We start from the raw sequence: 18,367 nt of genomic DNA, 5'->3' as shown, positions 1-18,367 counted from the left end.
AGCATTGACTTCAGAGCCTGAAATTCCTGGGATCTAATCTCAACTCCATCACTTACTAACTGTGTACCCTTTGGGAGTTATCTTCAACTCTCTATAGTTATTCAGCTTACACATCTGTAAAATGACCTCATGCAGTCACTGTAAGGATTAATTCACTATATGTAGACACTATGTAGGATTCTGTGAACACATCAAGAAACAAGACTGATGAAGTCATGACAATCACAGAGCTTAAAACTCTAACACATACTAACTACACAAATGATCTGAGCAGAGAATGAAGTTCAAACTAGTGTTGTTTTTAGCTCATGAATAAGAACATGCGCCAAGGGCAAATATTCCCAAATGCCAAAGAGTTTTCTGATTCTCCAAATAGCAAATAGTTAGGATTACATTAACTGAGAGATATTGCAATTTGGTTTTTGTAGTAGTATTATTTTTTTTTTTACAGGTAGTTTGTGAAGTCTAGAACATTCACTTTATGTTTGAAATAACAAACTCCAATGAAGCAATGGTTCAGAAATTCCATTTCACCATAGTATTCTACAGCAAAAGGTCAAGTCTTCAGATTCATTCTAAGAAACCCACTGAGGCAGCTCCTTTAGCATGGTTCCTGCTTCTTCTAAACCTCACATATCAGACTTGTTCTCAAAAATTCCTGTATAGACATAGAGAAACAGCTGTTCTCATATATTTCTTGAGTCAAAAACTTAAAAGACCTAATTACTTTTTTTCTATTTCCCCCCTCTAAAGAAGGCACATGGCACAGTTATGCGTGTAAAAAGGTTATGGAGTTCCAAGGAACATTCATGATCTCCTGGAAAAATATATTTAAGGTGAAATTCCTTTAAGATCTTCTATCAGAAGTGGAAACAATTTTTCTATTTCAGGTCACTCACCCATGGAGGGAGAGAAATTCAATGGACAGTTGAGTAAATTTTTGATGTATGTTGTTAAATTTTAGATTAAGAGCGGAGGATCTAAAACTCAAAAAATAAACAAAACTCAGTCCCATAAATAAACTAAGGAGAGAAAAGAAAGGGAGAAGTAAAAGGGCTGAAAAGAGAGAAAAGTAAAGAAAAGCAGGTAAAGGCAGATACAGGGAAGGATTTACGAAGAAAAGGAAGAGACGGCACCAAGAGGAATATAGACCTTTGTGGGCAACACACCCACCTTGTGGCCATTTCAGATATTGCCACACCAAACTTAACTCCCACTGCACTTCTGCACTGAGAAGAGGCAGTGCAACAGAATGGGAAGCGTTGGGAACGTAAGAGTCAAAAGGACTGAGTTCCTCTAGGGCTCTTGTCACTGCCAGCCAGTATCAGCTGGGTAAGTCACTTGACTTTTATAAGCCTCAGTTTCCACACTTTATTTGCCCTACACAGTTCACAGGGTACAGTGAGGAAGAAATGAGATTCTTATAAAATCTATACAAATACTGGAAATTATAACATCCCAATTGCTTAAACACAAGACACTAACAAGAACAGGTATTTGTTTCCTGGACTGGCATGTAAGACGAAGTATTCCTAATTCCCACCTTAATCAGGAACTGTAACTGAGAAAACTGAGTCACAATTTTTTTTTAATTAAAAAATAATGGAATGGGATTCCACTGAGTTATGGAGCCAATGCTTCCTTTCTAATTTCTACACCACGAAATTCAAAAGCTAGTTTCCAAGCCATTCCCACAGCAGGAATCCCCTTTTCCGTGTCTAGAGGGTGCTCCAAAGCCCCAGAGGGTCACGTGCACTCTGTGCTGACCGAGGCACTCCCAAGTAGTGCAGTCCACATACCGCAGGGCTCATAATTGAGCTTGCCAATGATTTTTCTTATTTAAGCTGACAAATTATCACTGTGACTGAGGTCTTTTGTCACTATTTGGCTCAACTATTGCCTCTGTCTCCCTCAGTATTTTTTGGTATTAAGTATAGCTGCCAGAATACAACTAATCATCGCTAACTAAACTGTACACACCGTATCTCACCTTTTAGCAGAAGCAGCTCATTCTCTCATGTCCTGTTGAATCTGTAGGCTTTCCATGCTGAGTCAATTTCAAAACAAAAAAAAAATTACTATCTTTCTCACTCGGCATCACACGCAAGGAGGGGGATCACCCGCAGCGCACCCTCGCCACGCCAAGTTCCCCGGGAATTGCGCGTCTAAGCGGTAACAACGTGTGCTGTGCTGCCCTGTCTACTTTAATTCCTCGGTAGTGCAGGCAAGGGAAAAAAGACATGAGACACCTCCCATCTGGACTTTGGAAATAAAGAATCCATATAATGAAAACCCAAAAGGTAAAACTTTAGGCTAGAAGCTATTTTTAAAGCCTTGCTCAAATCCATGTAAACTCTTCCTTGTAAAATACTAGGAAGAAACTCAACAGAATATTCATTTATTCACTCATTCAACCGATATTTATAAGCAGATCCTATCCTTATGCTCAGGATTCAGCAGCAAGCAAAAGAGATAAAGTCCCTTCTGATAATTCCAGTCTGTAGGGAGAATGCAGGTAACAATGAAAGATATGAAATAATATTAAATAGCAGTAAGTGGTATGAGGAAAATAGGAGACAGGGTGTAAAGAGTTGGAGGGAGCTGCTACTTCAGACACTAAATTAGAGAAGGCCTCTCTGACGACATGATCACTGAGCCTAAGCCTGAATGAGGTGAGGGCGAAGCCATGAGGACGTCAAGGAGAACACCACAGGCCAGTACAAAGGTACAAAGAGGGGAACATGCGTGCATGTTTAAGAACAGTAAGGAGGCCGGGTGTCTGAACTGGAAAGCGTAAGGGGGGAAAAGTAGTAGTAGCTGAGATCAGAAAGGCTACCAGAGGTCAGATGGCGCCAGGCCTTGTGGATCAAGGCAAGAACTCTTGAGTTTTATTCTGAGGTAAAAAGCCATTTGAGTTTTAAGCAAGGGAGAGATGAGATCAAGAAAATTCTGGGAGGAAACCACTGTGGGGACAGGAGGATCAAGGAGTCTACTGGAATATTCTAGAAGAGAAGTGATGAGACAGTTAGATCAGGGTGTTAGTGATGAAGAGGGTGGGGAGTTGCAGATTCACAATAATACGTTTTGACGACAGGGCTTGGATGCGGACTATGAAGACGTGAAATGTGAGAGAGAGAGAGAGGGAAGCAGAGGATGGGGTCACGTTCTCAGGCCTGAGCAACCAGGTGCCGCAAACTGAGAAAGGAGCAGGTTTTGAACAGGAAGAAATGATAAGTAAGAGGCAGCATCCTCTATATGCTCAGTCACGCTGAGGAAGAGTGACTTAGGAACCTCAGCTCACTTGGTTTCGTGCTCTGTGCACAAACCCATCATCTGTGTAAATGTTACTGAAGACTTTGTTTGGTATCTGCTTGAAAAACCAGGGAGGAAATAATCACAGCAGTAGCCATCATTTCTTGAACCCTCACTCGTTACCAGGCACTAAGCATTGTACACATACTGCAGTTAATCCGCACACATAAAAGCACTTAACCACAGTACCTGGCACATTAAATGTTATCCATAATACTAGTGAAGTACGTAACATTAAGTTGGATGATCTTTAATGATTATTTTAATTTCTAGAAGTTCTAGTTCTTTTTTTCCCCCCAAATCCCCATTCACTTTATATTATGATTTCTATTGTTTCTCTGGTTAATAGGTAGTTTTTGTATCCCCTCCTTTTACAAACATGGTGGCTATTCCAAGGTCCTAACTTTATGCAGAGATTTCAGTTTCAGCTGACCCCAAAGGCCCCAAATCATATCATACATCTTCATGAGCATTAAAACCCTAATACTGATGGTTCCATATTTCCTTGGGGTACTGCTTTATCAGTTCACATACCAGCTCTGAAAGCTGCTTTGTTTCAGGTACCTGGGCATGTCCCTTTTTTCTTTCAAGTTAATCCAGGTATTTAAATATTTCCTGGATTATACTTTACCTAGGATCTACATATGTTTAAAGAAGGGTAGCCTGAGTTAGCACAGTCTAACGTATAACTAGAAGTCTAATATTATTTGACAGATAAGGAAATTGTGTCTTTAACAGGCGAAGTAATTCTGAATTCACGTCTGATTCCAAGCCCATGCTCTACTCAGTAGATAGTGAAGCTCCTCCCCTACAACATCTGCCCTGATACACTGATCATAGCTCTACCCTCTGGAGTCACTTTAAGTAAATGTGACAGTCTTTTATGCACCCTACAAGAATCTGAATACAGCTATTTGTTCTGTCCTCCATTTGCCTCCATCCCTCAAATTCCAAACTAAACTCCCTCAATTACTTTTTCTTCTTTAAAAACAAAGCTTAATTTTAACATGAACATAAGGAGATCCTATTTTTTTCACCTTAAAAAGGGACAGGGATAAATGAGGAGTTTGAAATTTGCACCTCTTGGGGGACTGATGGAAATGTTAGCTATCTTGAGTGTGGCGGTGGTTTCATAGATGTGTACATCTACCAAAATTCATCAAATTGTACATCTGAAATATGTGTAGTCTACTGTACAGGAATCATACCACAATATAGGTGTTAAAATGATACGTCATAATGTCCGACTAGGAGTGCTAAAAGTGAATGAGTTTCCTTCATGCATTATTAGTTTCATGTTAGGGAATTTCTGGCCATAACAACAAATATTGAAAGTTAAAGGACAGCACGGCGGAAATTATGAAACCTGAGTTCTGCCACTAACTAACCATACAACTCTAGGGAGCTGCAATCTTTCCAGTGTATTTCTTTGTCTTCAAAATGGGGATAACAACATCATTTCCAGAGTTCAAAGACTGGGGAAAGCAATGAAATTTAACACATAAGATACAGTATATATGAAAATATTTAGAAAATTATACCTATAAAAGAAAACATTATTATTAATACATTATAAATGTTGATAGTTTGATCAGGAATAGTGAGACATTAACTGAATAAAATAATCTAAATTAATGCAGAAATTATTTTACCTTCATGTTGCAAGCTAATTCCATTAGTTTTTTTGCATTTTCTTCTGAGCGATATCTCTTAGGAAGCTGCACCCTGAAGAACTTCAAGGCACCTTCAAAGTCTGTCAACAGCAGGTCATCCTTGGAAGTCTTGAAAAAAGAACAAAGTACAACCATGTACAGAAAAAATTTTTTGCTAAGAAGGTGCCCAAGAAGCATTTTATAATCCCAGCACCTTTAAAATCCCCAGAAAATACTTCTTAGCCTTTGCCAGAGCTACTTGCACATATCCACTGTCAGGGATAATGCTAGAGCAACGCGGCTGCTCAGAATGAGATTAAGACCAAGATATTGCAAGTGCTGAACAAGGAATGCCAGATAATCCAGCTTACAAATAAATGTGTACCTTTAATAATCCAAGGGCGACATTAAAAATAACACTTATCCCCTAAAAGAGAAAACACAGAAAACATTTTCAATGTTTATATCTGGACTATTAAACTGTTTGTCTTCAGAATATCCCACAATTTTAGAGAAATTGTAAGAACTTAAGTAAAGAAATGGAATCTCTTGGAAAATAAAAATCACAAGTCCACCACTTAAAAAACCACTTAAAGCAGACCCAGTCTCCCATTTTTCTGAGAGAAGAGATTTTCTAGCCCTATTCCCACATTCAAGAACGCTTCCCAAAATATTCAATGCTTCCAAACTAAAACATTAGTCATAAAATTGTGATCTATCAGAAAATAACTCCAAGTGTAACCATCACTCTGTCCATAAACTCTATGTAACAGAACTGAATCTGCTCAGGGTTTCCTCCAATCTGCCTTTTTCATCTAACCATTCTAGGAGTGATGGAGGCAAAGGATATATGAGGGGAGGCACTAACATCTGTCGAGCAAATTTAACTTTTTAAGTTTCTGGGCCTCAATTTCTATAGTAACTAATATTCTCCCAAGGGTTTTCTGAGCTAATCAGTTGAAAAGTTCATGTAAATTACTTAGCATGCCACCAGACCCATAGTAACTACTTAACAAACGGTTGTTTATAATAGTGAAAAACTAGACAATTTAAAGGTCTGAGATTAGGAACTGGTTATATAAATCACGGTATATTCAAAGAATGGGATACTTGGCAATGCTATTTCTCAAAATATTTCAAGCTGGACAGAAAATACAAATTTCTTAAAGGCTTTTGTATGTTCTGAATATGGGATAATTAAACAAAAAGGATGGTACAGATGTGTGTCTGTCTACAGATATTCAAGTATATGAAATAAAGAGGTTACCAAATAGCATAATATAGCAATATTTTCATCTATTTTATATACATACAGAATATACATTCTTACATAATATTCCATATGAAAAAAGCTGTTCCATAAAGAAATTACACATGCACATATATGAACACACACACATAAGGCTGAAAGAATATACACCAAATGCGAAAAGCAGTTACCCTTTAGACAGCTGGATTATGAGTATTTTAAAATCTTTTTGCTTATATTTTCTATAGTTTCTATGATGAACATATTTTTGAAATTAGTTTTTCTTCTTAGGTACACACACACCCCAAAACCCAAAAATATACTGAGGCAAAGACTGTTATTTACTCTAATATCTATCTTCTTCTAGTAATAGAGCCCCAATTTTTAGCAAATTCCTACCCAGCTTGGAAAAAAAAAAAATTCTCCCTTGCAGCTAGGTATGATCACGTACTAAGTTCTAGCCAGTAAGAGGTTAAGTGGAAACATGGGTGGAACTTCCAGAAAGTCTCTTTTCAAAAGAGGGGATGCACCCCGCCTCCCCACCCCTAACCCTCCTGGGCTTAAATACAAAGACGGTGGCCAGGGCTCTCATCAGCCACAGGGACAAGGCTGCATTCTGGGGAAGGCAGGTTACCACCAACATTCTGATTTTTCCTACATGAGAGAGAAAAATAAACCTCTACTTTACTTAGTCACTGTTATTTTGGATTTCAATGCAACCAAACCTAATACTAACTAATACAAATGCCTCATGTGTGTTTTGTTTTTAAAGCAGAGAGTACTTTTTAACAAAACATGATTATTCGCTTCAGTTCAAGGAAGAGTCACTTAAACCTGGAGTTTCCAGCAATGAAATAAAATGAGAACAACAAATTCTGTTTTGGCAGAGCTGACATAGGAAGGACATACAAACAAAAGCCAAAGTGCTGTGGCCTCTGATACATACCTCACATAAAAGCAGGTCGATGATATGGAAGACCATGTAGAGGGGGAATTTTGCAGTAAAAAGCGTAAGAAACCACTGGGAGGCATACATGTGTGCTTCAAGGCTTATATCCAGGAAGTGGTTGTACAGGTCAGGAATGTATTCCTGAAATAGCAAACTAATTAGTTTTGGGCACATGTGCAGCTATTCAACTCCTACTCAGGAGGCCCATAAATCTGCCAGAAATAGGCCAAAAAAGTCACCTACGTGTGTTTTTCTAAAAACCGCCAAGTGCTCAGAACACTCATCATCTGGTATTAAACTGGCACTGAACTCTAGTTTCTAGTCCACAAAGTAGCTCTAAAGAGGAATCCCCAAATGGTGACAAATATTTGGAAGAACAGTATTTCTCTCCAAGTTATGAAATGTTTGGGAAAGTTTGTTTCACTTTTATTATGTGATCCCTAACCAGCCAGCTTCAGAGCCTTGGCAAGTATCTCCTGACTGACTTCCATGTTAAAGTCCCCCACAAAGTCATCTGATCTTTTGGGTGTTTGTAAGATTGAAAACCCAGCTCATACCCATCAGGTTAACAGCTTATTAATCTTAGTGTCATCATTACATAGTGAGAAATGAAAAACATAAATCCTTAACCTTGGATGGCTCAGGACATCACCATTGTTCCTTGGCACCATTTCATCAATTCACTTCTTCCCCGTCCTGCATTCTTAATGGCAAATGCAAGCTAGATTCTCTTTTTACCTGCATGAGGCGCTCCAACTGGTAAAATTTGCAATGCAAATCTTCAAAGTTTTGCTTGAAAAGTTCCCTGAGACCATAATCAAACATGATCTTGACCAGAACACTGAATGCCTGTTCCTCAGGCATCTGTAACATATAGGGAAGGAAGAAAGGGGAGGGTCACAAACATACAGAAGTTTTCTCAGTATGTTAAATTCATCATTCAACCCTCTTATCTGAATACTAGGAAATTTAGCAACATGCAGGAACTCAGATCTGTAGCTGTGTTTTATAACATGAACTCACTCAACCAAGGTGTATCTAACAACAGTGCTGCTCGACGCCAGACACCGTTCCTGTCCTTGGGAAGCCACCCATACAACCAGCATACGGTAACAGTAATATGAATTAGGTAGAAAGATCAGAGGGAACACAAAAACAAGAAAGCCTGAATCGCAGGAGGAAGCCACGAATCGGCTTTGTAGGGAGGACAGGATTTGAACAGAGTAGGAACAGGCAGATACTCAAGTCAAGTGTGTGTTTCATCTTTCCCAAATCATGAGACTTCTGTTATAGTATTTAACCTCTTTACCAGTTATTTCATTCTAGTAAAAATGTTTTTCTCCCTCATTGTTACTAAAAACATGGCTAGTTACAGAAGACCCTTACAAATTCTAAAGTTTGAATTAATGCTTAAAGTACTACAGGAAAGTTTGCAGTAATACTTAAAATACTACCAAAATCCTAATTCACTTCTATTTATAAATGTTACCCACTTATAATAATATGTACATCTTCCATAGCTTTATGGAAAAACATCTCCCTGAGAACCTGGCAAAATGTCTAGCTTTCAAAACAGAAAAAAAGCACTGGAAATATTATTTAAGGCATGGTGTGTGACTGTAGCAAGATTTCCAAATGTCAAGAAGGTGGGTGGGCTTCTGCTGAACAAAATGATGGAGGTGGGCTGAGCAAAGAAACCACTGGGAATAAACAGAGCTAAAGAGCAAATCAGACTAAGTAATAAATGAGAAAAGGATAGCAAACTATTGTTGGAAAAGTAAGGGCTTTTGGGGCAAAGGACCAGACCTTTGAGGTCTCTGTCATGGAAGGCAACTTCACTTTTCCACACACTGAGGGAGACTTGGCCTGACAGAGAGGCATTTCTGATGTTACACAGCACATTTGCTCTTACTCTGAAACAAGCACTTATTTTAACATGATGGTAGTCAGCACAGAGCTCAAACCAAGACATAGTGGATTTGAATGGGAAACCCATTTTAAGAGCTGTGGTACTTAGATGGGGATAAATGTCCTTGGACTAAAGTTGAGAACAAAAACAAATCACCTAGGCTTGTGAGACTTAAATATAAAGTCTGATTAAAACAACAAAACAACATTTTAAAACTTGAACTCTTGTGGAACGTATTAATTAGCCTGCTGGTGGTAATAATCATTTCACAATGTATACTGTATCAAATCACCACATTATACACGTCATATATACACACAGAGAATTTTTATTTGTCACTTATATGTAAATAAAGCTGAAAGAAAAAAAATTGACCTCTTTTTATCAATGTCATAGCTTTATCGTTACCTTTGTATACCTACCCATACCAACAAGCGACATTCACAGTAAGATACAAAGTGGTTTTATTTTACTTGTATTACAACCTACACAAAATGGCTTAGACCTCTTCAAAAGCTTCCTCATCTTAGAGAAACAAAATCTAGACTGTGTGACCTGGCCTCCTCAGCTCCCCTCTCTCTAAGCTGGTCTTGTTGGCCTCTCTAGCTCCTTCCCTTTCTCCCCATCACTCGTGACGCTCCAGTCACACTGACCTTCTTTCAGTTCCTTCCAGATGCCAAGTTTCCCCCATTTTATTCCCTTTGCTGGGAATGCTCTACTCTCCACCCTCTTGCTTTTAAAATAGTTTTATTATTTTCATAACAATGTTTTTAAAAAAGGTAAATGATACAGAAAAATACAAGAGAATGGATACCTCTTCTCATTTTTCAGGGTTCATCCTAAAGGTTACCTTCCCAGAGAAGCCTGTAATCTAAATGAGGCTCCCTTGTTATAATCCTGCATCAGACTGTTTACTATATCTTCATAGAGCCAGTGAAATCAGTAATATACTTGTGGATTTTTTTACCTACAGCTAATCAGCTTCACTAGCTCTGTATCCATGAGGATTGTCCAGGACCATGTCTGTCTTACTCACTTCTGATCTCTAGCACAGTTCAGACCGTAACAGGAGCTCAAAAACTTTCTGCTAACATCACCTGTGTGGTATTTTTGCCAAGCATTTTAACTTGAATCATGAGGAAATGATCCAACAGATCAAGAATTTGGGATGTTTTGCAAAACAATTTACTTGAATTTTTCAAAATCGTTAATGGTATGGAACACACAAAAAAAGGCAAAAGGGGTAGTTTAGATTAAAAGAATGAAGAGAAATGACAACCAAATGCAACACCTGAATCTTCATTGATCTTGGTTAGAAAAAAAAAAACTATAAAGACTTTACTGAGTAAATAGGGAAAATTGAATGTAGGCTGTAAGACATTACTGAATCAGCGCTGAATTTCTTAGGCATGATTGCCATATTCTGGTTATGCCCTTTGGAGATAACACACACAAGTATTTAGGAGTGGAGTATCTCAATGTTTGCTACTTATTTTCCAAAAATAATTTCAAAAAATTTTTTTTCAGTAACAGATAAAACATGTGTATGTGAAAAAGAGGACAGTGAGAAAGATGCAGAGAAAGAGAAAGCAGTGTGGAAGAACATTAACTGATAAATTAGGTGAAGAGCATGTGGGCGTTCAGCTTAACATTTTTTCAATTCTGCTGTGGATCTGAAAAAATATCAGTAAGATGAGGGGTAAATGTCTTTGCTGAATGAATGAATGAACGAATGAATGAATGAAACAGCACCAAAGAAAGCCAACTTCTCTGTCTCCCTCCCACCCCAATACATAAATCTCAAAGCAAAGACTGGTGACAGCAGCTACTTTAGAGAAGATAAGATGTCCCCAATAAGTTCAACCAAGACTAAAGTTTATCCAACCATCCTACTAATAAAAATGAAGTCCACCCCTGTACTAATTTTCAACACCGTCATTTATTCTTCCCATGTTTCTCTTTCATGATGACATTATATTAATTTAAGGGAAAGGTTTCCAGATATGAGTTAACACTCATGCCCTAGAGTCTGGTCAAAGGCAATATAAAACCTAGATCAAGTCTAAGGCTAGTGCAAGCTGAAGCAGGACATGTGTAAATCACAGACACCCAATTACTCACATGAAGAAGCAAAACAGCAGCAAGAAATGACTGGCCCTGGCAATAGCCAATCTCTTCATCATATACAGAATAAGCCTGGGGGAAAAAAACAACAACACAGGAGTTGTAAATGAAAGCAGTCACTCAGCTATAGTTGCCCTATAGGAACTTGAACATGGGAACCTCGAAGATGCTACCCACACTCCACTGTGGCATTCTGATGATCAGGAAGGATGCAAACACTTCTCTTCAATTCCATTTTTTCTTTACAATAAATAGGACTGTCACAATGCCACTTCCTGTAGCCAAGGAGTGGTAAGATTAAGTAAACCCATTTCAGCACTAAAAAAATTTTTCATACCTCCTTTCTTTGCTCACGCTTTCCCCTCTTCTCTGTCTGAAAAATGTGCTCTTCCTTTAGGCTCCAAACATATTCCATTCCCCCAGGGTTCTCTCTCTTCTCGGTACTTCCATGGCACTTGCTACAAATGCATGGTTGTTACAGCACTTACCACACCGCATTTTAAACGTGCATCCTCTCTACTGGATTGTGAACTTCTTAGGGGCTGAGGTGATGTCCCTATTCAATCTAGCCAGCACCTCAACACACAGCAGGCAATCACTAACACTGTTAATGTTATTCATTTTTCTTTCTGGGAAAAAATCTCTTGGCAAAGAAACCAAAATACAATTCTTTCCACAATGCCAGTAATAACTTTTCTGATAAGAGGGACTCCTCTGAAACCATTCGTGGGTTCCTTCGGAATTTTCATTTGTATTTTTCTTGGCAGCAGATGATTACTACTCATCTCTTATTAACATTATCACAGAATATTGATATCAAACATTCCTTATGGTTTTCTTTTTGGTTCTTTAGTAGTTTTTCAGAGTCTTGTTTTTATGAACAATATTTATAGTTTTCATGTAAGCTGTGGTGGAAAGGGGAATTTCTACAGATTCAGGATGCTACTCCCTGTTTGACAAATGTAATTCCAATGAAACTCCCTTTATTCTTCGCTTACTTTTTGTGCCAAGGTTCCTCTGCGTCCCAAGAAAGCAGTTTAGAGATGGGTTTGTTTACAATTCAGATCACTTAGCAAAATGTGATGCCAGTGCTTATTAGATGACAAGTTAATACATACATGAGGTTTTATCATTAGCTTTTGGTGAAACTATAGCTTTAAAACACACCAGGCACTCACTAAACACTATTAATGTTTATATACATAATCATGCTTTCAAAAATTTAAGTAGAATTCAGCATCTCATTATATCCCTCATTTCATCAAAGCTTATCTGATGAGAAGGCAACAGAACAAGAAACACACTTTCCCAAAGACAAGATGTACAGAGGGATTTAGAAATAATCTGTTTATAATACAATGAGGCACCAGTTTGCACCTATCAAATTAGTAGAAATTAACAAGGGTTAATACCAATTTTGTTAAGACTATTAAAAACTAGTATAATATATCCCAACACAGCTCTATGGAATGCAGTTTGACAGTATCTATGAAGGTACCAATCAATAGGTGATTGGTCAAGAAAGCAGAGAGGCATCAGAGTTAGACAGAGTTGGACTGAAATCTTACAAATGCTCTCTACAGCTGGATCGTAGGACCATTACTTATATTCCTTATTTGTAAGATGAGAATAATCATAGTATTTACATAATAGAGTTAATGTAGTATTCTCAGTCCTCTCAAGTAAAGTGCTTAGCAAATGGATTAATCAATTACGTACTACAATGAAAATGCACGGAATTTCTGTAAGTAGAAATGGAGGGGAGCATTTTTCAGGCTCATGGAAAAGCTGGAAGGAATGCATATAGACATTAGAGTACATAATACATTTGGGAAATGTTTGGAATATAAGGTTCATGGGGCTGTGATGAAATATGGGTAAGAAAAGGCATTTTATTAATTCATCAACATTTACTGAGCACCTACCATATGGACAAGTGCCACAGATGCTAACATATGTAAGAAATGATTTTTGCCCTCCAGAACTTCACAGTTCAGTTGGCAAGTTTGACAAGTAAATCAACCAGAGTACAGTGAGAGATTCAATGTGGTTGAAGCATAAAATATTTCGGGAATAAGCCCAGATACATTACAAAATGCCTTTAATACTAAGCTAAGTAAGAATCTAGGACCAGGAAATGAACTAAGGAATTTTGATTTCATTCTGTGGGTTAAAGGAAGCACTAAAGGTTTTTGGTGGAGGCCACTAAAATGATCCAATTTTAGGGTCAACAAAGAGCATCTAATGAATAGGCAAGAACCCAAAGGCAGGGAGACTAATGCAAGGAAGCTTTTGTAAAAGTGCCAGCAACATATGACAGAGGTCTGTACCAGGGTAGTGAAGAGGAAGAAGTATGGCTAAAAGAGACATCAATCATATCAAACTTAACATGGCCAATGAAAGGAACTGAAAAATAACAGAGAAATTACTATATCTTTAGCAGGACAATGGCATGGGGGAAAAGGATAATTATTTTTAATTTAAAGACATACAACAACTAAACACAGTATGGATATTGCAGGATTCGGATTCTAACTAAATGTATAAAGACATTTTTAAAGAATCTGAATATAGAGTGGCTACTAGATGGTATTGATGGAAAATGATGGATGCTATAGGTGGATAATGATCTTAACTTTTTAGAGATATTTGGTGAAGAGTTTAGGATTGTGATATCTGAGATTTGCTTTAAATTACTTCAGGAAAAATTTTTAAAGGGATAGATGAAGCAATTGTGGCAATATGTTGATAAATATTAAATCTGGGTAGGGATATACACAAATTCATTTATACTATTCAACTTTTATGTATGTTTGAAACTTTTCATTACAAAGTATGTTTTTAAAGGAACTCAATTTTTAGACCTGTTTTGTTTGATGTATTTGAAAGATTTTTACATGGAGACCAACTGGCAGCTAGAAATTTAGGCCATGAGCTAATGTAGATTTGGGACATCTGTGCATTGGTGATTGCAGAAGCTTTGGGGGTTAAAGGGCTCACCCAGAGAGACAGTTTAGAGCTACAGGAACCACTTGAGAACCTAGGGGAAGGCTTCTGTTCCAGGAGCAGATAGAGAGAGATAAAATAATGAGGGAATCAGTTAAGCTGTTAGAGAAGTGCATGCTTAACCTGGAGGGTAAGAAGTTAGAGCAGAGAGTGCTGCAAGGAAGAACACCATGAGAAGGAAACTATAGTACAGTGGAATCAGGAGTAAGAGACCAGAGTCAGTGAGCACAGGGTTTCTTTCTGGGACATTTTGCAGTAAGGTGAGAGACAGCTGAACTGGCTGTTTAAGTGGGAAGCACAACTGACAAGGGGTTACAAAAGGATGATCAGAAAAGAGGATTACAAACAGAAATTATAGTTTTGTGCATCCTATGGGGAAAATAAAATTAAACCCAAGAAATATTTCTCTAAATTCGAAGTGCCCTTATAGTTTAAAGCACCTAGTTTATCACTGGAGAACTTGTCCATTACTGCTAGCCTGTCATAAAACCAGTTGTTAGTTTTAACTTCTCAATGATAATATTTAAGTTCCTTAAGGAAATGTCCAGTGTCTTGTCTGCATTTCCTATATGGTAGAAGCTAAATGGGCACCTGATTAGTTTTTCTGGGAAAAGACTAAAGACTAGCTCTGAGGACCAAGGAAGCCCAATTCATCACTTACAATGAGAATACTGTAAGTGAGTTTGCAATGTTATAGGATTCAGAGGCTTGTAACATAAAACCAACTTGTAAAAGCCTACATATGGATTAAGGGACTGTTAACTGGAAGTCCTAATTAAAAGGGTAAATAAAAGAAATCCTACCATGTTACTTTTAATTATTTCCTGTTCATTGTGAGTCTAAAATTGTGTTGTTACTTTGAGTTTTACAAAGACTTCATTTTTGCATTATTTAACATGAAATACAAATTACATTTTGTAATTACCTTTTGCATAAATGCAAAGAACCAGAATCACCATTTAAAAGTGGGTCTTTTTTTTGACATCAAATACCTTGCATATTTTATATAAGGAATCTTGTCCATCTCCTCCTGTGTCCTTAAAGTAGTCATGGGCTGGGAATGTCCGGTTAATATCACGAGTGATAGCACTGTCCTGGGGAGACTCCTGTGGAAACACATTAGGAAAGAGAAGGTGTTACTAGTCAATCAGGCATGTACTTGTCTGGGCTTATACAACAAGGTCTTCTCATTTGTATGCCTGGAAATGCTGTAGGGACATACATACACATATGCATGCCCAGAGTTACCGTGTCTTTGGGGAAGCAAAAGCAGAAACAAATATTAAGGAAAAAAAAAAGACCAAAGAAAAGCAACTTGTTTTACCCTATACACATATGTATATGCCATCCCTGCTGCAAGGAAGAGGGAAAATGCGATTCAAAATGGATTTCCCACAGTAAAACAAACTAATCTCAAAAGAAGGAGGCAAAGTGCTCTCTTTAGAAAAACTGGGTATAAAAATTCCTGCTTTAAATGAACCTTTGGAGGGGGAGGGTATAGCTCAAGTGGTAGAGCGCGTGCTTAACACGCATGAGGTCCTGGGTTCAATCCCTAGTACCTCCTCTAAAAATAAATAAATAAACCTAATCCCCCCCCAATAAATAAATAAATAAATAAATAAATAAATAAATAAATAAATAAATAAATAATCAATCATTTGGCATGAACCCATGTGCCAGGTTCCCAAATGGAAAAGAGAAGTCCCTTAATTGGGGTTTATCCTAGGGTCAAATGGCATTAAAACCTCACATAGCAGTCTACTCAATATGAAACTAGTCTACTAAATGCTATGGATTCAAGCAAGCTATGGGAAAATATCCCTTGCTATTACCAATGGAGAAAAACTGTTTTCTCTTCTATAATGAGTTAACTAAAACTGAACAAATGTCAATAATGTCAGCAAACCTTTCTAATATACACCAAGCACCCAGCTATTTCTAACATCTTCCTCTTATTACATTTTACTTGCTCATGGGGTAAAGAACAAGAGCACAGAAACATAACCTTCTATTTTAACAATGCACTGTCTTCACAGCCAAGACGATAGACTTGATTCTCCTTGGTGAGATTACATCATATTCAGCACACCATACAAGACTTTGATATTCCTGCTTCAAGATGAAAAATGCTTGTCTGGTAATTTCTCTAGCCTTTCAGGTAATCATGTTTCCAGGGCCATAAATATTTTACAGTTGTGGGATTTGAACTAAATTTACATTAAAAAGATTTTTCTTATACTGAATAAATTTGACACATAACATTGTGTAAATGTAAAGTGTACAGATTGTTGCTTGTGATACATTTATATTACTATATTGTAATTGCTGCTGTAGCAATATTACATTACATAATTATAGTACAAGATTACTGTCTATATTCATAAAACTGTGCATTAGATCTCTATAGCTTACTTACCATTCACTGCAAGTTTGCACCCTTAAATACGATCAGTCTTATCCCTTCAACCCCCAACCCTGGTGAGATGACTAATTTTAAAGCCTATGCTGTTTCTTAACCTATAAACCATTTAAACCTTCAAAGACATTGCCATTCTGCTTTCCAAAGAGCTTTACTAGCATACTACTAGTTTTTGATGTGTTACTAACAACAGTTAAAGCAGCTCAGATCTGTGGTGATCCCTGACAGGACAAAATCTATGGTGAAACCTAAAACTACAGCAGCTATTTGCCTGGTGGCAGCTTCCAGTCTGTAGCACATGGAGAGAGAACTGAAACAGAGAAGGGGATAGGGAGTGTCTCTGAGCTGAGAAGAGAGAGAGCAAATTCAGGGAGGGCAAGGTAGCTGAATTTATAGGTCAGAGTACTGGAGAGGAAAAGCTGAACAGAAAGAGAGCTACAGAGCCGTCCAGAGGGATCCCTATGAGTCACGGAATCATAACAGGAAAAAAAAAAAAAAGATGAACTGGACTTCATTAAAAACATGAAAATGTAAGCCATGCATAAACTACCTATAAAATCTATATGATAATGGAGTTCTGTTCTGAATATATAACTCTTAAATAGGGAGACAAATGACTGATTTTAAAAAGGGGGAATGGTGGTAAAAGACTGAATAAATACTTTGCAAAAGAAGATGTACAGTTGGAAAATAAGCACATGAAAAAAATTCAACATCTTTAGTCATCAGTGAAATATCAATCAAAACCAGAAGGAGATTCCTCTCCACACCCACAAAATGCTAAAATTAAAAGGACCCAATGTACTGAAAGTCGGCAAAAGGGTGTGAAACAACTGATAACTCCCATACATTGCTGGTGTGAATGCAAAAATGGTACAAATACTTTAGAAACAGTTTGGAAGTTTCTTAAAGAGTTAAACATACACTTACCACACAGTTCAGTGATTCCATCCTAGGTACTTATCCAAGAGAAATGAAAATATAAATACATGCAAATATGTGAACTCGAATGTTCATAGCACCTTTATTCATAACAGCTAAAACTGGAAACAATACAAATGTGCTCCAACAGGTAAACAGGTAAATAAATTGTAGTACATTCATAGAGTGATGAAATACTACTCAGCAATAAAAAAGGGAAAACTCACTGATATGTGCAACTTGGATACATCTCAAAAGCACTATAGTCCTGACACAAAAGACTATTTTCTATAATTCCATGCATATGAAATTATAGAAAAAGCAAAAATCCTAAGTTATAGAAAGCAGATCAGTGTTTGGAAGAGGCTGGGGCTAAAGGGAGGAGAATGATTTTTAAGACACATTACAGAATTTTTTGAAGTGATGGAAATATTATCCATCACATCTGGATGGTAATTAAAATATACTGAATTATTCACTTAAAACTGGTGAATTTTATTGCATGTAAATTACATCTAAATAAAAATGATTTCAAAAAGGAAAAACAAACAAAGAGGGATACTTATACAATTGAAAAAGAGACCCAGGATGATTTAAGTAATCTACATTAAGAATTCCCAGTACCAGTTTTAGCTATACATACCTAAATGATGAAAATGATGTCAATCCATCTTTACCTTAAGGTCTTAAAACCAGGGGCATAGCTTAGAGTCAGACATATCGGGGTTTGAAAGCTGGCTCAGTTTCTGACTTGGCTACATAACTTCAGGTAAGCTTCCTATCTTCTCTGGCTAGTATTATCTACCTTATAAAGTAGTGAGGATAA

General features: G+C 37.3%; 1 protein-coding gene across 6 annotated transcripts in view; it reads right to left on the bottom strand.

Annotated features, from left to right (window-relative positions):
* RABGAP1 (RAB GTPase activating protein 1) overlaps positions 1 to 18,367 on the bottom strand; it is a 134,637-nt gene that overhangs the window by 20,892 nt on the left and 95,378 nt on the right. For 4 of the 6 annotated variants that reach the window (XM_031450405.2, XM_031450401.2, XM_064490500.1 and 1 more), the window contains 6 exons: positions 15,194 to 15,307; positions 11,193 to 11,267; positions 7,901 to 8,026; positions 7,160 to 7,303; positions 5,350 to 5,391; positions 4,965 to 5,093 (listed from right to left, as the gene is read on the bottom strand). In XM_031450405.2, coding sequence (XP_031306265.2) covers positions 4,965 to 5,093; positions 5,350 to 5,391; positions 7,160 to 7,303; positions 7,901 to 8,026; positions 11,193 to 11,267; positions 15,194 to 15,307 — 630 coding nt within the window. Of the gene's footprint in view, positions 1 to 1,990; positions 2,031 to 4,964; positions 5,094 to 5,349; positions 5,392 to 7,159; positions 7,304 to 7,900; positions 8,027 to 11,192; positions 11,268 to 11,532; positions 11,885 to 15,193; positions 15,308 to 18,367 lie in introns of those variants that run through there. The other 2 variants (XM_031450403.2, XM_031450404.2) reach the window with 2 other exon arrangements.

Source organism: Camelus dromedarius, chromosome 10 (genome assembly GCF_036321535.1).
Source record: "Camelus dromedarius isolate mCamDro1 chromosome 10, mCamDro1.pat, whole genome shotgun sequence".
In the NCBI taxonomy this organism is placed as follows: domain Eukaryota; kingdom Metazoa; phylum Chordata; class Mammalia; order Artiodactyla; family Camelidae; genus Camelus; species Camelus dromedarius.
The sequence above is the reverse complement of the archived record's forward strand: the minus strand, read 5'-3'. Positions and strand labels throughout refer to the sequence as shown.